At 55.2% G+C, this 20,353-nt stretch overlaps 1 protein-coding gene across 1 annotated transcript in view; it reads left to right on the plus strand.

The window, feature by feature from the left end:
* The window catches only part of F2 (coagulation factor II, thrombin), a 270,935-nt gene that overhangs the window by 159,701 nt on the left and 90,881 nt on the right, over positions 1–20,353 (plus strand). The window contains exons 9-10 of the mRNA XM_086959673.1: positions 4,079–4,205; positions 10,630–10,797. Coding sequence (XP_086815799.1) covers positions 4,079–4,205; positions 10,630–10,797 — 295 coding nt within the window. The remainder of the gene's footprint in view (positions 1–4,078; positions 4,206–10,629; positions 10,798–20,353) is intronic.

Here is a 20,353-nt window from a genome sequence, read left to right on the forward strand (position 1 = left end):
GGCACACAGACCACGCCCTACCACCGATCCGGCGCCCCCCACCACCACCCTCTGCACCTGGACGACGGTCAGCACCGAAGATACCACCCGCACGATGAACACCATCCACTCCGGCTCCCCTACCGACCCCTGCCCCACCACATCTTCAACAAAGCCGACACCATCATCGCACCCCAACTCCGGGACATCATTAACAGCTCCTTCGCATCCGACACCTTCCCTGAGAGCTGGAAACACGCCGAGCTCAGCGCCCTCCTGAAGAAACCCACTGCGGACCCCACGGACCTCAAGAACTTCCGCCCCATCTCACTCCTCCCCTTTCCGGCCAAAGTCATCGAGAAGACCGTCAACAGACAACTCTCCGCCTTCCTCAATACTAACGGATCCCTCGACCCCTTGCAATCCGGCTTCCGAGCAAACCACAGCACCGAGACCGCCCTCATCACAGTCACCGACGACGTCAGGTCCCTGTTCGACAATGGGGAAACAGTGGCCCTCATCCTCCTGGACCTGTTGGCAGCCTTCGACACCGTAGGCCACCGCACCCTAATACAGCGCCTCAGCAACATCGGAATCCAAGGAAAGACCTTGGAGTGGACAGCCTTGTTCCTCGCCGGTAGAACCCAGAGAGTCCGCCTCCCCCCGTTCCGATCAGCGGCCACCGAAGTCATCTGTGGCGTCCCACAAGGATCCTCGCTCAGCCCCACCCTCTTCAATATCTACATGAGCGCCCTCGCAGCCATCGGACGCCAACACAACCTTAACATCATCTCCTACGCCAACGACACCCAGCTGATCCTCTCCCTCACCAACGACCCCGCCACCGCCAGAGCCAACCTGCGGGAAGGAATATAAGACGTCGCGGAATAGATGAAGCTCAACCAGCTGAAACTGAACTCTGATAAGACAGAAGTCCTCATCCTGGGAACATCCCCCTCTGCCTGGGACGACTCCTGGTGGCCCCCTGCCCTGGGCTCCGCACCCAAGCCAACGGACCATGCACCCAACCTGGGCTTCATCCTGGACTCCTCCCTCACGATGACCAAGCAAGTCAACGCGGTCACGTCAGCCTGCTTCAACACACTGCGCATGCTCCGAAAGATCTTCCGGTGGATCCCCACCGACACCAGGAAGACGGTCACCCAGGCCCTCGTCACCAGCCGACTGGACTACGGAAACACCCTCTATGCTGGAACCACAGCCAAACTACAGCAGAGACTCCAGCGCATACAGAGCGCCTCGGCACGACTCATCCTGGACACCCCCCGCTTCAGCCACATCACTCCCCATCAGCAAGAGGATCACGTTCAGACTCCTCACCCACGCACACAAGGCTCTCCACAACATGGGACCCACATACCTCAACAACCGCCTTACATTCTACACGCCCACCCGCCAGCTCCGCTCCGCCAGCCTCGCCCTCGCCACCGTCCCACGCATCCGCAAGACCACCGCCGGAGGAAGATCCTTCTCCTACCTGGCGGCCAAGACATGGAACTCCCTCCCCACCCACCTACGACTGACCCAGAACCATCAATCCTTCAGGAAACAGCTCAAGACCTGGCTCTTCGATCAATAGCGGACCCCCCCCTCCCCCCCCCCCCCCCCCCAGGGCCTTGAGACCCTATGGGTGAGTAGCGTGCCTTACAAATTCCGTGATAGATTTATTGCAGTGCCAGGATACGCTCTCTCAGGGGCAAGCATTGCCAGGATACGCTCTCTATTAGGAAGCAGTGCCAGGATATGCTCTCTATGAGGAAGCAGTGCCAGGATACGCTCTCGGGAAGCAGTGTCAGGATACGCTCTCTTGGGGGAAGCAGTGCCAGGGTACGCTCTCTGATGAAGCAGTGCCAGGATTCGCTCTCGGGGAAGCAGTGCCAGGACACGCTCTCTCGGGGTAAGCAGTGCCAGGACACGCTCTCTCAGGGGAATCATGCCAGGATACGCTCTCTATGAGAAAGCAGTGCCAGGATATACTCTCTCAGGGGAAGCAGTGCCAGGATACGCTCTCTCGGGGGAAGCAGTGCCAGGATACGCTCTCTCGGGGGAAGCAGTACCAGGACACGCTCTCTCAGGGGAAGCAGTGCCAGCATACGCTCTCTTGGGTGAAGCAGTGCCAGGACACGCTCTCTATGAGGAAGCAGTACCAGGATATGCTCTCTTGGGGGAAGCAGTGCCAGGATACGCTCTCTCAGGGGAAGCACTGCCAGGATACACTCTCTCTGGGCAAGCAGTGCCAGGATACCCACTTTCAGGGGAAGCAGTGCCAGGATTAGTTCTGGCAGTGGAAAGCTGTGCCAGGATACTCTGTATCGGGGGAAGCAGTGCCAGGATAAACTCTCAGGAGAAGCAGTGTCAGGCTAAGCTCTCTCAGGGGAAGCAGTGTCAGGATACGCTCTCTCGGGGCAAGCAGTGCCAAGAAACCCACTGTCAGGGGAAGCAGTGCCAGGATAAGTTCTGCCAGTGGAAAACTGTGCCAGGATACGCTCTCTCAGGGGATGCAGTGCCAGGATACACTCTCTCGGGAGAAGCAGTGCCAGGATAAGCTCTGCCAGTGGAAAGCCATGGCAGGATACGCTCATGGAAAGTGTCTTTAGTATATGCAGCTCAAGGATAAGTTACGTCCGTAGAAACCAGTGCCAGGATACCCACTGTCAGGGGAAGCAGTGCCAGGATACCCTTTGTCAGGGAAAAACGTGTCAGAATATGCCGTACCAGGGGAAAGCAGTGACTGAATACGTTCCCTCAGGGCAAGTGGTGCCAGGATATGCTCTCTCAGGCGAAGCAGTGAAAGGGTAAGTTCTGCCAGTGAGGAGCAGTGCCAGGATGTGCTAAACCAGGTGAAAAACGCAGGACTACTTTCCACATTAGAAAGCAGTGCAGACATTAGAAAGCTGTGTCTGTCAGGGAAAGCAATGCCAGGATCGTCTCTGTCCTGGGAAGCAGTAATAGGATCCGCTCTTTCCTGGGAAGCTCTGCTAGGATCCGCTCTGTCCTGGCAAGGAGAGCCAGGATCTTCCCGGGAAGGTATGCTAGGATCTCCTGTGTCCTGATAAGCAGTACCAAGATATGATTTTCCCCGGGAAGCATGATGAGATCCGCACTTTCCTGGGAAGCAGTACCAGGATCTGCTCTGTCCTGAGGAGCAGTGCCAGGATCTGCTCTGTCCTGAGGAGCAGTGCCTGAATCCGCTCTGTCCTGAGGAGCAGTGCCTGGATCGGCTCTATCCTGAGAAGCAGGGCCTGGATCCGCTCTGTCCTGAGGAGCAGGGCCTGGATCTGCTCTGTCCTGAGGAGCAGTGCCAGGATCTGCTCTGTCCTGAGGAGCAGTGCCAGGATCCGATCTGTCCTTAGGGGCAGTACCAGGAACCTATCGCAGTGCCAAGATCTGCTCTTTCCTGACTAGCAGTGCCAGGATCTGGTCTGTCCTGGGGAGCAGTGCCAGGATCCTCTCTGTCCTGAGGAGCAGTGCCAGGATCCGCTCTGTCCTGAGGAGCAGTGTCAGGATCGGTTCTGTCCTGAGGAGCAGTGCCAGGATCCATTCTGTCCTGAAGAGCAGTGCCTGGATCGGCTCTGTCCTGAGGAGCAGGGCCTGGATCCGCTCTGCTCTGTTCTGAGGAGCAGTGCCAGGATCCGCTCTGTCCTTAGGAGCAGTGCCAGGATCCGCTCTGTCCTGAGGAGCAGGGCCTGGATCGGCTCTGTCCTGAGGAGCAGGGCCAGGATCCGCTCTGTCCAGAGGAGCAGTGCCTGGATGGGCTTTGTCCTGAGGATCAGGGCCTGGATCGGCTCTGTCCTGAGGAGCAGTGCCAGGATTCGCTCTGCCCTGGGGAGCAGTGCCAGGATCTGCTCTGTCCTGGGGAGCAGTGCCAGGACCCGCTCTGTCCTGGGGAGCAGTGCCAGGATCCGCTCTGTCCTGGGGAGCAGTGCCAGGATACGCTCTGTCCTGGGGAGCAGTGCCAGGATGTGATTTTTCCCAGGAAGCAGGACGAGATGCGCTCTGTCCAGAGGCAGTGTACTGTCAGGGTTTGCACTGCCTCGGGTTGCAGGGCAGTAATGACTTGGCTTGTGCTTGTTTGCAGATTGTGGGTTACGCCCCTTGTTCGAGAAGACGCAGAAGGCGGATAAGAGCGAACAGGAGCTGCTGGATTCCTACGTCGGAGGCCGAGTCGTGAAAGGAGAAGAAGCGGAGCCGGGCAGCGCCCCCTGGTAACATGTTTATGTCATTACACTTGTATGTCTCTCCTGTGGTTCACGACTCCCTTCACTCCTGTCCTCAGTCTCTCCCCTGGTTCACACCTCCCTTCTCTCCTGAGTCTCTCCCCTGGTTCATGCCTCCCTTCTCTCCTGTCCCCAGTCTCTCCCCTGGTTCATGCCTCCCTTCTCTCCTGTCCCCAGTCTCTCCCCTGGTTCATGCCTCCCTTCTCTCCTGTCCTGAGTCTCTCCCACTCGCAATATACAAGCTCATATTATTAAAAACACCACTAAATCTATAGGGATACTAAGAATACTCACTGATTACTAGGGATATCCATACCCTACACCACACTTATATTCACATCAGTTGGTCTCGCGGCCACCCCGACCCAGACCGGTCTACCCTAGGGCAGATATGACACACAATCCGGTGCGTCTACACATGGGCCTGCAGAACCCAATGCTCTCTTTTCCAAACGGTTCGCAATCCGGCAAACCTACACGCCAGTCTCCCACCTGACGCTCTCACTTACGCAAGCCACAATCTTGTGGGTATACACGCTGGTGATCCCACCCAGCGTTCTCACTAACGCCGCATATCAACGACGACCACATTCCTATGAACACCTTCAGATATATGTTGGGAAGTCTCTCTCCCTATTCACTAAGGGCTTGCTACTACAATATTAGGAGTTAGCCAATTAATATAATGTACCTCTTATTCTTGGCATCATAGGTCCACTCACTCCCTATTTATATGATCACCACTTACCTGATTGGGATTACTCATCCATTCATATAAAATAGTAACCACCTAGGAGATACATTTACCTGGATTGAACAAGAATGTAAGACACATGCCAGTTTACTACAAACGGGGGGTTATTTTATTAGAACAATATTAAAGTACACAGATCTGTAACTCACAAAGACTATAGATATAACACACCGCTGAAAGAGAAAAGAATTAAACATACAATAGCTTAGGGAATAAGACAAGATTAAGATGCAAGTGTAAAGTAAACTAATGTGATGAAATAGATGTCACCTGATTAGTGTGAAGTCTTGTTCTAGCTGTCATCTGGGTTCCTCTCTCGTCTGTGCCTTGGCTCATCTCAGACTCTCTCTCTCTCTCCTGCACTCTTGGGTACACCTCTGCGCTGATCACTTTGCACTGGACTCCTCTTCCCCACGAACTGTCTCCACCTTCCAGATTCACTCTAATGGTTCCTGCCGCTCTGATCACCGTTCATTCCACTAGCTTATTCACTCTGTCTCTGCACCAATGTCCAAATAACTCCATCTGCTCCCACAGGTTAGTCCACGATCTCTCCTCCGTCTCTTCTAAAAGGCATTACTTCAGACTCCAGCTATTCACACCTCCTCCTGATAAGTAACTGCTTCTGACTGCTTCCTTCAGTTCCAGCTCACTGACTGTCTGTTTGTCTTCTCTCTGTTCCTTCAATTCAAGTCAGCTCTCTCTCTAGCTTGAACCCTCTCTGCTCTGCCAACTCCACTCGACTGCTTGGTTCCGCCACCTCCACACGACTCACTGACTCCGCCTCTGCACTTCACTGATATAGAATGCTGTTTCCTCATGGAAAGTTCCAGCCATCAGCCTGTCGCCCACCAGGTCTCTGCATCACCTCGCATCAAGGACACACACCCAGCCGGCCGGCCTTTTGTTGTGTCTTCCACACAGAGAATAATACAGCCTACCGATAAGGGCTGGCCCAGACCGGTTCTCTCCAAGTGAAAAACAGCCTTAACTATAAACTTTGCCTTTACCCTGAAAAGCCTCTCAGCTTCATCAAGATGGAGTCCCTCTAGCTCTAGGCCTGTAGGCCTGAAAGGGATGAAATGCCCCTTAGCTCTGCAAGAATACCTACATAAACCATACCAATGTGTCAAATATGTCAAAGCCAATAGGCAATAGACAGGTTAAAGTCAAGAATAAAGGCATATTAAGCAGCTATCCTCTTCTAGGTCTGGAAGAAAGGGCTTAAAAGGGCCAACACAGGCTAAGAATACCTATACTAGATGTGAGCAAGACTAAGGTCTATATCACTGCTAAATAGAGCCAAAAACTCTGCCATAACAACACCTCCCTTCTCTCCTGAGTCTCTCCCCTGGTTCACGCCTCTCTTCTCTCCTGAGTCTCTCCCCAGGTTCACGCCTCCCTTCACTCCTGTCCTCAGTCTCTCCCCTGGTTCACACCTCCCTTCTCTCCTGAGCCTCTCCCCTGGTTCACGCCTCTCTTCTCTCCTGAGTCTCTCCCCAGGTTCACGCCTCCCTTCTCTCCTGTCCTAAGTCTCTCCCCTGGTTCACGCCTCCCTTCTTTCCTGTCCTGAGTCTCTCCCGTAGTTCACGCCTCCCTTCTTTCCAGTCTTGAGTCTCTCCCCTGGTTCACGCCTCCCTTCTTTCCTGTCTTGAGTCTCTCTCCTGGTTCACGCCTCCCTCCTCTCCTGTCCTCAGGCTCTCCCCTGGTTCACGTCTCCCTTCTCTCCTGTCCTCGGGCTCTCCCCTGGTTCACGCCTCCCTTCTCTCCTGTCCTGAGTCTCTCCCCTGGTTCATGCCTCCCTTCTCTCCTGTCCTGAGTCTCTCCCCTGGTTCACGCCTCCCTTCTCTCCTGTCCTGAGTCTCTCCCCTGGTTCATGCCTCCCTTCTCTCCTGAGTCTCTCCCCTGGTTCACGCCTCCCTTCTTTCCTGTCCTGAGTCTCTCCTGTGGTTCATGCCTCCCTTCTCTCCTGTCCTGAGTCTCTCCCCTGGTTCACGTCTCCCTTCTTTCCTGTCCTCAGTCTCTCCCCTGGTTCACGTCTCCCTTCTCTCCTGTCCTCAGTCTCTCCCCTGGTTCACGCCTCCCTTCTCTCCTGTCCTGAGTCTCTCCCCTGGTTCATGCCTCCCTTCTCTCCTGTCCTGAGTCTCTCCCCTGGTTCATGCCTCCCTTCTTTCCTGTCCTGAGTCTCTCCTGTGGTTCATGCCTCCCTTCTCTCCTGTCCTTAGTCTCTCCCCTGATTCACGCCTCCCTTCTCTCCTGTCCTGAGTCTCTCCCCTGGTTCATGCCTCCCTTCTCTCCTGTCCTGAGTCTCTCCCCTGGTTCACGCCTCTCTTCTCTCCTGTCCTCAGTCTCTCCCCTGGTTCACCCCTCCCTTCTCTCCTGTCCGAAGTCTCTCCCCTGGTTCATGCCTCCCTTCTCTCCTGTCCTGAGTCTCTCCCCTGGTTTACGCCTCCCTTCTCTCCTGTCCTCAGGCTCTCCCCTGGTTCACACCTCCCTTCTCTCCTGAGTCTCTCCCCTGGTTCACGCCTCTCTTCTCTCCTGAGTCTCTCCCCAGGTTCACGCCTCCCTTCACTCCTGTCCTCAGTCTCTCCCCTGGTTCACACCTCCCTTCTCTCCTGCGTCTCTCCCCTGGTTCACGCCTCTCTTCTCTCCTGAGTCTCTCCCCAGGTTCACGCCTCCCTTCTCTCCTGTCCTGAGTCTCTCCCCTGGTTCACGCCTCCCTTCTTTCCTGTCCTGAGTCTCTCCCGTAGTTCACGCCTCCCTTCTTTCCAGTCTTGAGTCTCTCCCCTGGTTCACGCCTCCCTTCTTTCCTGTCTTGAGTCTCTCTCCTGGTTCACGCCTCCCTCCTCTCCTGTCCTCAGGCTCTCCCCTGGTTCACGCCTCCCTTCTCCCAAGTCTTGAGTCTCTGCCCTGGTTCACGCCTCCCTTCATTCCTGTCCTCAGTCTCTCCCCCGGTTCACGCCTCCCTTCTCTCCTGTCCTCAGGCTCTCCCGTCGTTCACGCCTCCCTTCTCTCCTGTCCTGAGTCTCTCCCCTGGTTCACGCCTCCCTTCTCTCCTGTCCTGAGTCTCTCCCCTGGTTCATGCCTCCCTTCTCTCCTGTCCTGAGTCTCTCCCCTGGTTCACGCCTCCCTTCTCTCCTGTCCCGAGTCTCTCCCCTGGTTCACGCCTCCCTTCTCTCCTGTCCTGAGTCTCTCCCCTGGTTCATGCCTCCCTTCTCTCCTGTCCTGAGTCTCTCCCCTGGTTCATGCCTCCCTTCTCTCCTGTCCCCAGTCTCTCCCCTGGTTCACGCCTCCCTTCTCTCCTGTCCTGAGTCTCTCCCCTGGTTCATGCCTCCCTTCTCTCCTGTCCCGAGTCTCTCCCCTGGTTCACGCCTCCCTTCTCCCAAGTCTTGAGTCTCTGCCCTGGTTCACGCCTCCCTTCACTCCTGTCCTCAGTCTCTCCCCCGGTTCACGCCTCCCTTCTCTCCTGTCCTCAGGCTCTCCCGTCGTTCACGCCTCCCTTCTCTCCTGTCCTGAGTCTCTCCCCTGGTTCACGCCTCCCTTCACTCCTGTCCTCAGTCTCTCCCCTGGTTCACACCTCCCTTCTCTCCTGAGTCTCTCCCCTGGTTCATGCCTCCCTTCTCTCCTGTCCCCAGTCTCTCCCCTGGTTCATGCCTCCCTTCTCTCCTGTCCTGAGTCTCTCCCCTGGTTCATGCCTCCCTTCTCTCCTGTCCTGAGTCTCTCCCCTGGTTCATGCCTCCCTTCTCTCCTGTCCCCAGTCTCTCCCCTGGTTCACGCCTCCCTTCTCTCCTGTCCTGAGTCTCTCCCCTGGTTCATGCCTCCCTTCTCTCCTGTCCTGAGTCTCTCCCCTGGTTCATGTCTCCCTTCTTTCCTGTCCTGAGTCTCTCCTGTGGTTCATGCCTCCCTTCTCTCCTGTCCTTAGTCTCTCCCCTGATTCACGCCTCCCTTCTCTCCTGTCCTGAGTCTCTCCCCTGGTTCATGCCTCCCTTCTCTCCTGTCCTGAGGCTCTCCCCTGGTTCACGCCTCTCTTCTCTCCTGTCCTCAGTCTCTCCCCTGGTTCACCCCTCCCTTCTCTCCTGTCCGGAGTCTCTCCCCTGGTTCATGCCTCCCTTCTCTCCTGTCCTGAGTCTCTCCCCTGGTTTACGCCTCCCTTCTCTCCTGTCCTCAGGCTCTCCCCTGGTTCACACCTCCCTTCTCTCCTGAGTCTCTCCCCTGGTTCACGCCTCTCTTCTCTCCTGAGTCTCTCCCCAGGTTCACGCCTCCCTTCACTCCTGTCCTCAGTCTCTCCCCTGGTTCACACCTCCCTTCTGTCCTGAGTCTCTCCCCTGGTTCACGCCTCTCTTCTCTCCTGAGTGTCTCCCCAGGTTCACGCCTCCCTTCTTTCCTGTCCTGAGTCTCTCCCGTAGTTCACGCCTCCCTTCTTTCCAGTCTTGAGTCTCTCCCCTGGTTCACGCCTTCCTTCTTTCCTGTCTTGAGTCTCTCTCCTGGTTCACGCCTCCCTCCTCTCCTGTCCTCAGGCTCTCCCCTGGTTCACGTCTCCCTTCTCTCCTGTCCTCGGGCTCTCCCCTGGTTCACGCCTCCCTTCTCTCCTATCCTGAGTCTCTCCCCTGGTTCATGCCTCCCTTCTCTCCTGTCCTGAGTCTCTCCCCTGGTTCACGCCTCCCTTCTCTCTTGTCCTGAGTCTCTCCCCTGGTTCACGCCTCCCTTCTCTCCTGAGTCTCTCCCCTGGTTCACGCCTCCCTTCTTTCCTGTCCTGAGTCTCTCCTGTGGTTCATGCCTCCCTTCTCTCCTGTCCTGAGTCTCTCCCCTGGTTCACGTCTCCCTTCTTTCCTGTCCTCAGTCTCTCCCCTGGTTCACGTCTCCCTTCTCTCCTGTCCTCAGTCTCTCCCCTGGTTCACGCCTCCCTTCTCTAATGTCCTGAGTCTCTTCCCTGGTTCACGCCTCCCTTCTCTCCTGTCCTGAGTCTCTCCCCCGGTTCACGTCTCCCTTCTCTCCTGTCCTGAGTCTCTCCCCTGGTTCACGCCTCCCTTCTCTCCTGTCCCGAGTCTCTCCCCTGGTTCACGCCTCCCTTCTCTCCTGTCCTGAGTCTCTCCCCTGGTTCACGTCTCCCTTCTCTCCTGTCCTGAGTCTCTCCCCTGGTTCATGCCTCCCTTCTTTCCTGTCCTCAGGCTCTCCCCTGGTTCGCGCCTCCCTTCTTTCCTGTCCTGAGTCTCTCCCCTGGTTCATGCCTCCCTTCTCTCCTGTCCTGAGTCTTTCCCCTGGTTCACGTCTCCCTTCTCTCCTGTCCTGAGTCTCTCCCCTGGTTCACGCCTCCCTTCCCCCCAAGTCTTGAGTCTCTCCCCTGGTTCACGCCTCCCTTCTTTCCTGTCCTCAGGCTCCTCCCTGGTTCACGCCTCCCTTCCCCCAAGTTTTGAGTCTCTCCCCTGGTTCACGCCTCCCTTCTCTCCTGTCCCGAGTCTCTCCCCTGGTTCACGCCTCCCTTCCCCCAAGTCTTGAGTCTCTCCCCTGGTTCACGCCTCCCTTCTCTCCTGATCTCAGGCTCTCTCCTGGTTCACGCCTCTCTTCTCTCCTGAGTCTCTCCCCTGGTTCACGCCTCCCTTCTCTCCTGTTCTCAGGCTCTCTTCTGGTTCACGCCTCCCTTCCCTCTTGTCTCTGCAGGCAGGTGATGCTGTTCAAGAAGCAGCCGCAGGAGCTCATATGTGGAGCAAGCCTCATCAGCGACCGCTGGGTTCTCACTGCAGCGCACTGCATTTTCTACCCACCGTGGGACAAAAACTACACCACAGAAGACATCCTGGTGCGAATTGGAAAACACTACAGGACCAAGTAAGAGCCTAGACAGGGGCGGTTGGGGCACTGTTAAAGGATCGGCCTGGAATGTCTGCAGTTGGTGCAGAGAGAAGGAATCTGTAATGCCCAAGCATCCTGTACCAACAAACAGAGCTTCCGCATCGAACTAGCAACAGAGTTTTTAGGTCTCACCTAGTCTGTTTGATACCTTCCATTTTCCAACAGTTGGCGTAGAGGCCGCCCATTGCTTTACCACTGGTTGGCTTCATTGCCACTCTCATTTGCTTGCTTCTTATTGGTAGGCTGACATGGGCTACCTTCCTCTATGAGCGTTTGTCTCTCCCCTGGAGCATGAAATTGAAATGAAAGAAATGAAATGAATGAAATTTGATTTATAAAGTGCATGGCTGCCCGGGAGCGTCCCAGCGCTAACAAAAAATGGAAACAGAGAACAAACTAAAGAGGGTACCGATAATTAGGAGTCCTTGGGAAAAAGAAATGTTTTAAGGGCCTTTCGAAACTTAAAATAACAGGGTTCGGTCCGAATCCGACTGGGGAGAGAGTTCCAGTTTTTTGCCGCATTTACAGAAAAGCGGCGACGCATTACTTGTTTTTCACTGGTGATTTATTGTAGGCGCTACTTTTTTGTTTGTGTTTAAGAAGTCTATCAGAGAGTGTATTTTTCAGCTGGCTCCCTCACGTATTTTTTTCCTACGCCATGTTTTTCCCTCCCTCGTCGGTGTTGTTTGCCTCAACTCGCCCTCCCTCCATTGTTGTCCCTGTTGCTTGCCCTGACCTGTCTCCTCCCCCTATTATTGTTACTTGGCCTCTACCCTTAAATCTGTTTTTAGTCACTGCATTGATTGTGATAAACAGGGGAACTTGTCGAATTGTTTGAATTTGCACATGTTTTGAGCGGCCTAAAACGGCCCCTACTGTGCCTTGTGTAGAGTGCCACGTAGGGACCATAGAGAGCGGTTTTGCCATAAGCACCATAGAGCTCTAGGAGAGGCGTGAGGTCGGCGGTCTAGTTGCCGACTCCAACTCTACTTTAAATGACCACTGCGGGCTGGGATCGCAACAGACGCGGCAACGGGTACGCCAAAGGCTAGCCCTCTGCACCCGTCCGCGTCCCGGGGCCAGATCCCCTGTTTCCCACAACCCCCGTAAACATAGTTACTCCAGAAAGCAGTTACTAGCCATTAGACCACCGACACACCCTGCCTGTGCATTAGAACCAGGATTTGATGACATACCCATCTCCAGGATGTGAGTCCCTTGCTCACTTTGCCACTGGATTCAAGCAAGCCGGGCTGAAGACGGCTGGAATGACAGAAACCGGTCCTCGGAAGCTTGTTTCCGGTCCAGGGAAGACATGGCTTGGCAGTTCGGGCTGGACTGTTCCCATGAGGCACAGGGTCAGACTGATTTGCATATAGCCATGTCTGAACTGGGGTGGCAGAGTGGGCTAAAGAACGGTGATGGATTAAACCCTGATCTTTTGACTGGGTGTGAGTGTTTGATTCAGATGCTCCGTCCATCACCACCCCCTTTTGTACCGCTTTTGGCCACCATAGGTGTGGCAGGGTATGCTCAGACGTGAGTCCCTTGCTCACTTTGCCACTGGATTCAAGCCAGCCGGGCTGAAGACGGCTGGAATGCCAGAAACCAGTCCTCGGAAGCTTGTTTCCGGTCCAGGGAAGGCATGGCTTGGCAGTTCGGGTGGGCTGTTCCCATGAGTCACAGGGTCAGACTGATTTGCACATAGCCATGTCTGAACTGGGGTGGCAGAGTGGGCTAAAGAACGGTGATGGAACAAACCCAGATCTTTTGACTGGGTGTGAATGTTTGATTGGTTCAGATGCTCCATCCATCACTACCCCCTTTTGTACCGCTTTTGGCTGCTATAAGTGTGGCAGGGTATGCTCAGATGTGAGTCCCTTGCTCACTTTGCCACTGGATTCAAGCAATCTGGGCTGAAGATGGCTGGAATGCCAGAAACCGGTCCTCAGAAGCTTGTTTCCGGTCCAGGGAAGGCATGGCTGGGGAGTTTGGGCTGGACTGTTCCCATGAGGCACAGGGTCAGACTGATTTCCACATAGCCATGTCTGAATTGGGGTGGCAGAGTGGGCTAAAGAACGGTGATGGATCAAACCCAGATCTTTTGACTGGGTGTGAGTGTTTGATTGGTTCAGATGCTCCGTCCATCACCACCCCCTTTTGTACCGCTTTTGGCTGCTATAAGTGTGGCAGGGTATGCTCAGATGTGAGTCCCTTGCTCACTTTGCCACTGGATTCAAGCTAGCCGGGCTGAAGACAGCTGGAATGCCAGAAACCGGTCCTCGGAAGCTTGTTTCCGGTTCAGGGAAGGCATGGCTTGGCAGTTCGGGCTAGACTGTTCCCATGAGGCACAGGGTCAGACTGATTTGCACATAGCCATGTCTGAATTGGGGTGGCAGAGTGTGCTAAAGAACGGTGATGGATCAAACCCAGATCTTTTGACTGGGTGTGAGTGTTTGATTGGTTCAGATGCTCCGTCCATCACCACCCCCTTTTGTACCGCTTTTGGCTGCCATAAGTGTGGCAGGGTATGCTCAGACGAGAGTCCCTTGCTCACTATGCCACTGGTTTCAAGCAAGCCGGGCTGAAGACGGCTGGAATGCCAGATACCGGTCCTCGGAAGCTTGTTTCCGGTTCAGGGAAGGCATGGCTTGGCAGTTCGGGCTGGACTGTTCCCATGAGGCACAGGGTCAGATTGATTTGCACATAGCCATGTCTGAATTGGGGTGGCAGAGTGGGCTAAAGAACGGTGATGGATCAAACCCAGATCTTTTGACTGGGTGTGAGTGTTTGATTGGTTCAGATGCTCCGTCCATCATCACCCCCTTTTGTACCGCTTTTGGCTGCCATAAGTGTGGCAGGGTATGCTCAGACGTGAGTCCCTTGCTCACTTTGCCACTGGATTCAAGCAAGCCGGGCTGAAGACGGCTGGAATGCTAGAAACCGGTCCTTGGAAGCTTATTTCCGGACCAGGGAAGGCATGGCTTGGCAGTTCAGGCTGGACTGTTCCCATGAGGCACAGGGTCAGACTGATTTGCACATAGCCATGTCTAATGTTAGAAACGGGACCCCGGCTGGCCAAGACTCGCGTCGAGGTCAGTCAGGGATCACCATTCCTAAGGTCAGGGCAAGGGAGTTACACGCCAAGATAACCCCTACTCGCCCTCTAGGTAACGTGGCGCGAGCAGCAAGGCTAAACTTGGAGGCGATATGAGTTAAGTATCTGCGCACGCACCCCAGCAACAACACCCAAGGCCCACCACAAAGGAAACTCCACACCAGGTTATATAAAAAATAGCCTTTGTATTACAATAAACACATTAGATGAAAACACACACTTTACAATGTGCCAGGGGCACGGGCAGAATTTACAGGGGATATTTACAAGACAGGGCCACCTGGACCACTGTCAGGAATCAGCACTTTCAGAAGTAACACTTTTAAAAATAGCACTTTTAGAATGTAAAATCACTGTAGCACAAAAATAACATACAACCAGTAATCACTGGTAACCAGGACCTCACTAGCACCACCTGTACTAGGGAGAAAACAACCACCTAAGTATCACTATACCTGTAGGGGTGTAAGAACATAACACATGATGCATCGCAATGCATTCAGAGGTGCAGAAAATGAACAATTGCGCCAAAACTCACGTAAGTCACCACCTGTGACTGTCCCTAGGCCCTCTGGCCTTGTTGGGGCTAGGACGCCCTGTGTCCCAATGTCAGGGGGCCTAAACGTGGCAGTTGCCCACAAAGTGCTGGGCAACTGGTGTAGATAATGAGGGTCAAAGCTGGAGCCTCGCAGGCTCTGACCAAATCTACTGTCCCCCAAAGAGCCTCGCTGGGCTCTAAAGTACGTAATGTTCCTGAGCCTTTCTGGGGCTCTGCACACAATGCCTGGAGCCTCTTTCAGGGCTCCGAACACGAAATGGGGGCGTAGTTGGAGTCCCCCTCCTGGGGACTCCGAGAACCAAGTAATGCCCACACGAGCCTCTCTTAGGCTCGAAAACGAAGGAAATGCCACCTGGAGCCTCGGGGTTCCCAAGGACCACTGCGCCCGTTGCTGGAGCCTCTCTCAGGCTCTAAGGAATGCCTTGGGTTGGGGGGAGCCTCGAGAACTGGAGCAGCACTCACCGGGACTTTTGCTGGTGCTGCGCGTCTCTCCTCAGCGGCGGCTCCTCTCCTCAGCAGCGGCTCCTCTCCTCAGCTGCGGGCGGCCTCCGGTGATCCTCTGTTCTGCTCACCAGGTGCCAGGCGGGCCCTCCCGTTCCCCGGGGGGGCCCCACTCGATCCGGCGCTGGTGTCTCGGGCTTCCCTGCAGCTTCCCCCAGCTGGGCCAATCCCAGCGCGGCTCAAGGGCGGGACTTCCGGGTTGCTCCAGACCTGGCAACGTCCTGCTGCAGCTTGCCTGGCTTCCTGCCTCGGGTGTCCGCCAATGACAGCGCGGCCCCGAGCAGGGAGGCGGGCACTTCCGGGTCGCACTTGGCAGCGGCCCGGCAACGTTTTCAAAACACTCCGGGCTGCGGCGGTGAACCCTATAAGTTAAATATAAGGCGAGGTGGGCTCTCGCTATGGCCACGAATATAGCGGCACGGTCCCTGGCGAGGTGGGCACTCGCCAGGGGCTTCAAAATCAGCAAATCAGCGAGGTGGACACTCGCTCGGGGCAGGCAATGCCGGGTGGGCACCGGCCTCTGCAGACAAAGCGCTCCCAGCGCTAGAGGGGTGACCACAGCGCTCCCAAGCGCTGCAAGCAAAATAAAGCGCTCTTAAGCGCTAAAAGGCAATCAAAAGCGCTCCCAGGCGCTAGGGGCCAACAAGCCCAGCAAAAGTCCTTTCAAGGGGCAGGGGGCAAGGCTGGGCCCAGAGCCAGCACACTGGGTCTCCAGGCAGGGAGACACCCCAAGTGGCGGTCCTCTGGCCCAGCAGCAGCAACAGCAGCCCCCTCAGGATCCTGGAACAAGAACATTTTCTAAGGGGACACAGCCCCTTCTTTATACTGTAAAATCCTTTGTTTCAAGGTGCAGGGTGGGGGGAAAACCAGTTTCAGCTGGCTTTGGAGCACTCTTGATGGCCCAACCACCCATTTCTTTCACTGGGGAGGCTAGGGTCGTTAGACACACCACAGGGGGGCGGAGCCAGCATTGTGTGGGGAAAACCCAGCCCATCCAGGACACAGGTACACTCCTCCCACACATCACTCATGCTAATCTCCCACTCACCACCGGGCAAACCCATCTAGACTTCCTGGAGCCTGGCATGCCAGCCAGCTCCAGCCAATCACGCTCCAGCACCCTCACAGCACATGCACACATATCTCAATGTCCAGAAGTAGCACTTCCCTTCTAGACACATACATGCCGCAGACACCATCTCGCAGCATTCACTCTCACGAGTTTACACATACTAAACTCGAGCCTGCACTCCCCACGCATCAGGAACTACCAGGGACACACACATTCCCCATGCATTCCTATGGGAGGGCAGGCCAGCCATACTACACGCACGCACTTTCACTCTGGGACTCAGGGGAAAGTGCGCAGAGACCCAAAAATCACTGACACAGGGTCACACATAAGGCAAAAAGTCTAGGGGTGAACCTGCCATAAGGGCCAAGTCCAACACAACCCCCTTCCAGCCAAAACGCAGGGTAGACCAATCACCACCGTGATGGACTTCCCTGCTTGGGGCGATAGAACACGGACGCGGGCCCGCAACTGCAGGGACACCCTCCTGTTCTACGCCATGTTGAACCCATGGGATTTCTTCTCAAACCACTGTCTGGACCAACTGGGCTATCCCACTGGTACTCCCAAGTTGTCCGCGGCCAGGACCAGGCCCTGGGCCACCCAGGTGCCACCGGTCCTTGCCTATTCACAGAGTGGGGGGTAGTAACCCCTGGTACATAGTAGCCATTCTCCACTCTTCCTGCCTGCAAGACAGGACTAGACTGCCACTGGTTCTCCAGCCTAGGGTCTACAACCTCAGGCGGACCAGGAGTCTCGGGGAAGGCTTTCCTCCCCCTACCTCTTCTAGGGTTCCTCCTCCTCCTGCGAGGGGTACCCTTACAACGCCACTCCAACACAGGGTTTAACCCCTCATGTTGCACCGGGGTCAGAGGTGGGCTCTCCCACCCTCTGCACCCCCTTCCAGAGGTCTGCCCTCTACCAACTGGAGAAGTTCCTCTGGAAGAAGAACCGGTCAGGACACTGGTTACAGTCGTCCTACCCTTCAGGTCAGGCTGATCCTGAACCTGGCCTTCCAACCTCTGGTCTAAAACCTTCAGTGGAACAATTGCCTGGCACTCCAGGACTTCTGGGGATTCACACACCATCCCCCTGAGGCTAACAAATGACACATATGTTGTGTGACTGTCTGCCTGGCGCAGATCTCCCGCCTCCTGTCCACCTGACAGTGCGCAAAGATCCCCCAGCACAGAAGTGGTGTCACCATGGTCACTACACGGGATCCTAGCCCAACTGGGTAGTCCCTGACCCACTGGTTCTTCCACTGGGGAACTCCCCCAATCACTCCTCACGCTGGACTCCTGTACCCTCCCTACCGGAGCGGTACTGCCAGACTCTAGAACCACAGGAGCTCTGGTTACAGACGCTCCAGGTCCTCTACTCACTAGGAGATCTTCTTCAAATGGACTAACAGGACAGCCTAGGTCCCCAACCTGGTGTTCCCTACAGAAACCATCCAAGTCCTGAGGCAGGGCTTCGGGCGTCTGGGGAACCTCGGTCTCCCCCTCACTCCTGCTCCACTGAGCCAGGCAGTGAGCCCCTACACTCTCCTCGCTATCCTGGGACCTAGCTGGGCTACACTGAGCCTCCTCCACCACGCTGGGCTGGAGGATACCTGAACCACTACTTTTGGAGTCACTCACCAATGACTCTAGAGAACCTCTAGCACTCTCCCAGCGGTCTGCTTCCTCTGCAAGCTCGTATGGTTCAGACAATCCACACCCTACTAGGTGTTGGCGCAATCCTGGATAAACAACACTGAGCAACTGCTCTCTGAGAAACATATCAAACAATATGCCCCAATCACATTTCGTGGGCTCCCGTACCCAATCACACAGGGCTCCACAACAGTCATCCACAAAATCTTCCCAAGACTGCTGAGACGGTTTCCTAAGGTTCCTAAACCTCAACCTATTCTCCTCCTCTGGGGAAACAGGAACCATACTCGGGGAACTGGGAGTGGGATTTCCTACACTGAAATCTATGTAGCTGCCACCACTGGACTCAACCCTCCCTGGAGAATCCAGACAAGCAACACTGCGCGCAGGGGATAGTCTACCCTCCAGAGCTACTTTGCCTCTGGTGGAGGCCCTCTCAGCCTCCTCTATCCTTTCCTGCGCTAAGACCCTCTCAGTCTCTAGCTGTTGCTTCTTAACCTCTAGCTGCGCCATAGCCTGGGCATGCTCTAACCTGAGCTTCTCTAAGGCCAGCTGGTGTTCCCTTTCTCTCCTCCTATCTTCCAGCTCCTCTGGGGACAGGAAAAGGGATGAGGCGCTGCCTCCTACGCTGGACCCAGCAAGGGACTCCCTATCTATGGGGTCCTCACTATCTGCTGGCGTCCCTGTGCTATCATTTTCTTCCTCCTCTTCTGAATCTTCAGGGTTCCCCACAGACCCACCACCCTCCTGGTGTGAGGCCCGGGCCCTTTCCTCACTGCGCTCAAGATCCCATTGATCCTCTTGCCATTTGACCATGCATCTCCTAAGTGCATACCAGCCTGACTGATCCGCCCCTATGCCTCTCTCTTCACAGAACTTTCTCAGCTCCCACACACCGTATGTGGCTAGATCATTGAAATCAAAAACAAGCTCCATTCTGGCAGACGTTCTGGTGAAAAGATTACACAGGGAACCTAGGGGTCTGAGCTAACACAGGAGTACACAATTCACAAAGGTTCAGCAAGTTCCCTCTCCCAGAGAACTTACACTCACTTGCCTAGTGCCACACACCATTCATTCACACACTACCCCCCCCTCGGACCGGTAAGGCAGTTTCTACCACCCCTGATTCCTCAACCTGACCACATGTGACACAGGTACCAAACTCTGGGCGCGGGGCAGGGGAACAAATGTACTGGACACAATTGCACAATGATACCTTCAGGAAAAGAAAATAATGGAACTTCAAAAACAATAATCCCCTAAAATGTGGTCATCTAAAATGCAGAGTTTTGAAGTGTGGCCCGTTGCCACTGTGGTACATCGCAAACACAAATCCTTATCCTCACCGCTGCGTCCAATGTTAGAAACGGGACCCCGGCTGGCCAAGACTCGCGTCGAGGTCAGTCAGGGATCACCATTCCTAAGGTCAGGGCAAGGGAGTTACACGCCAAGATAACCCCTACTCGCCCTCTAGGTAACGTGGCGCGAGCAGCAAGGCTAAACTTGGAGGCGATATGAGTTAAGTATCTGCGCACGCACCCCAGCAACAACACCCAAGGCCCACCACAAAGGAAACTCCACACCAGGTTATATAAAAAATAGCCTTTGTATTACAATAAACACATTAGATGAAAACACACACTTTACAATGTGCCAGGGGCACGGGCAGAATTTACAGGGGATATTTACAAGACAGGGCCACCTGGACCACTGTCAGGAATCAGCACTTTCAGAAGTAACACTTTTAAAAATAGCACTTTTAGAATGTAAAATCACTGTAGCACAAAAATAACATACAACCAGTAATCACTGGTAACCAGGACCTCACTAGCACCACCTGTACTAGGGAGAAAACAACCACCTAAGTATCACTATACCTGTAGGGGTGTAAGAACATAACACATGATGCATCGCAATGCATTCAGAGGTGCAGAAAATGAACAATTGCGCCAAAACTCACGTAAGTCACCACCTGTGACTGTCCCTAGGCCCTCTGGCCTTGTTGGGGCTAGGACGCCCTGTGTCCCAATGTCAGGGGGCCTAAACGTGGCAGTTGCCCACAAAGTGCTGGGCAACTGGTGTAGATAATGAGGGTCAACGCTGGAGCCTCGCAGGCTCTGACCAAATCTACTGTCCCCCAAAGAGCCTCGCTGGGCTCTAAAGTACGTAATGTTCCTGAGCCTTTCTGGGGCTCTGCACACAATGCCTGGAGCCTCTTTCAGGGCTCCGAACACGAAATGGGGGCGTAGTTGGAGTCCCCCTCCTGGGGACTCCGAGAACCAAGTAATGCCCACACGAGCTTCTCTTAGGCTCGAAAACGAAGGAAATGCCACCTGGAGCCTCGGGGTTCCCAAGGACCACTGCGCCCGTTGCTGGAGCCTCTCTCAGGCTCTAAGGAATGCCTTGGGTTGGGGGGAGCCTCGAGAACTGGAGCAGCACTCACCGGGACTTTTGCTGGTGCTGCGCGTCTCTCCTCAGCGGCGGCTCCTCTCCTCAGCAGCGGCTCCTCTCCTCAGCTGCGGGCGGCCTCCGGTGATCCTCTGTTCTGCTCACCAGGTGCCAGGCGGGCCCTCCCGTTCCCCAGGGGGGCCCCACTCGATCCGGCGCTGGTGTCTCGGGCT

Source organism: Lissotriton vulgaris, chromosome 2_2, assembly GCF_964263255.1.
Source record: "Lissotriton vulgaris chromosome 2_2, aLisVul1.2, whole genome shotgun sequence".
NCBI lineage: Eukaryota > Metazoa > Chordata > Amphibia > Caudata > Salamandridae > Lissotriton > Lissotriton vulgaris.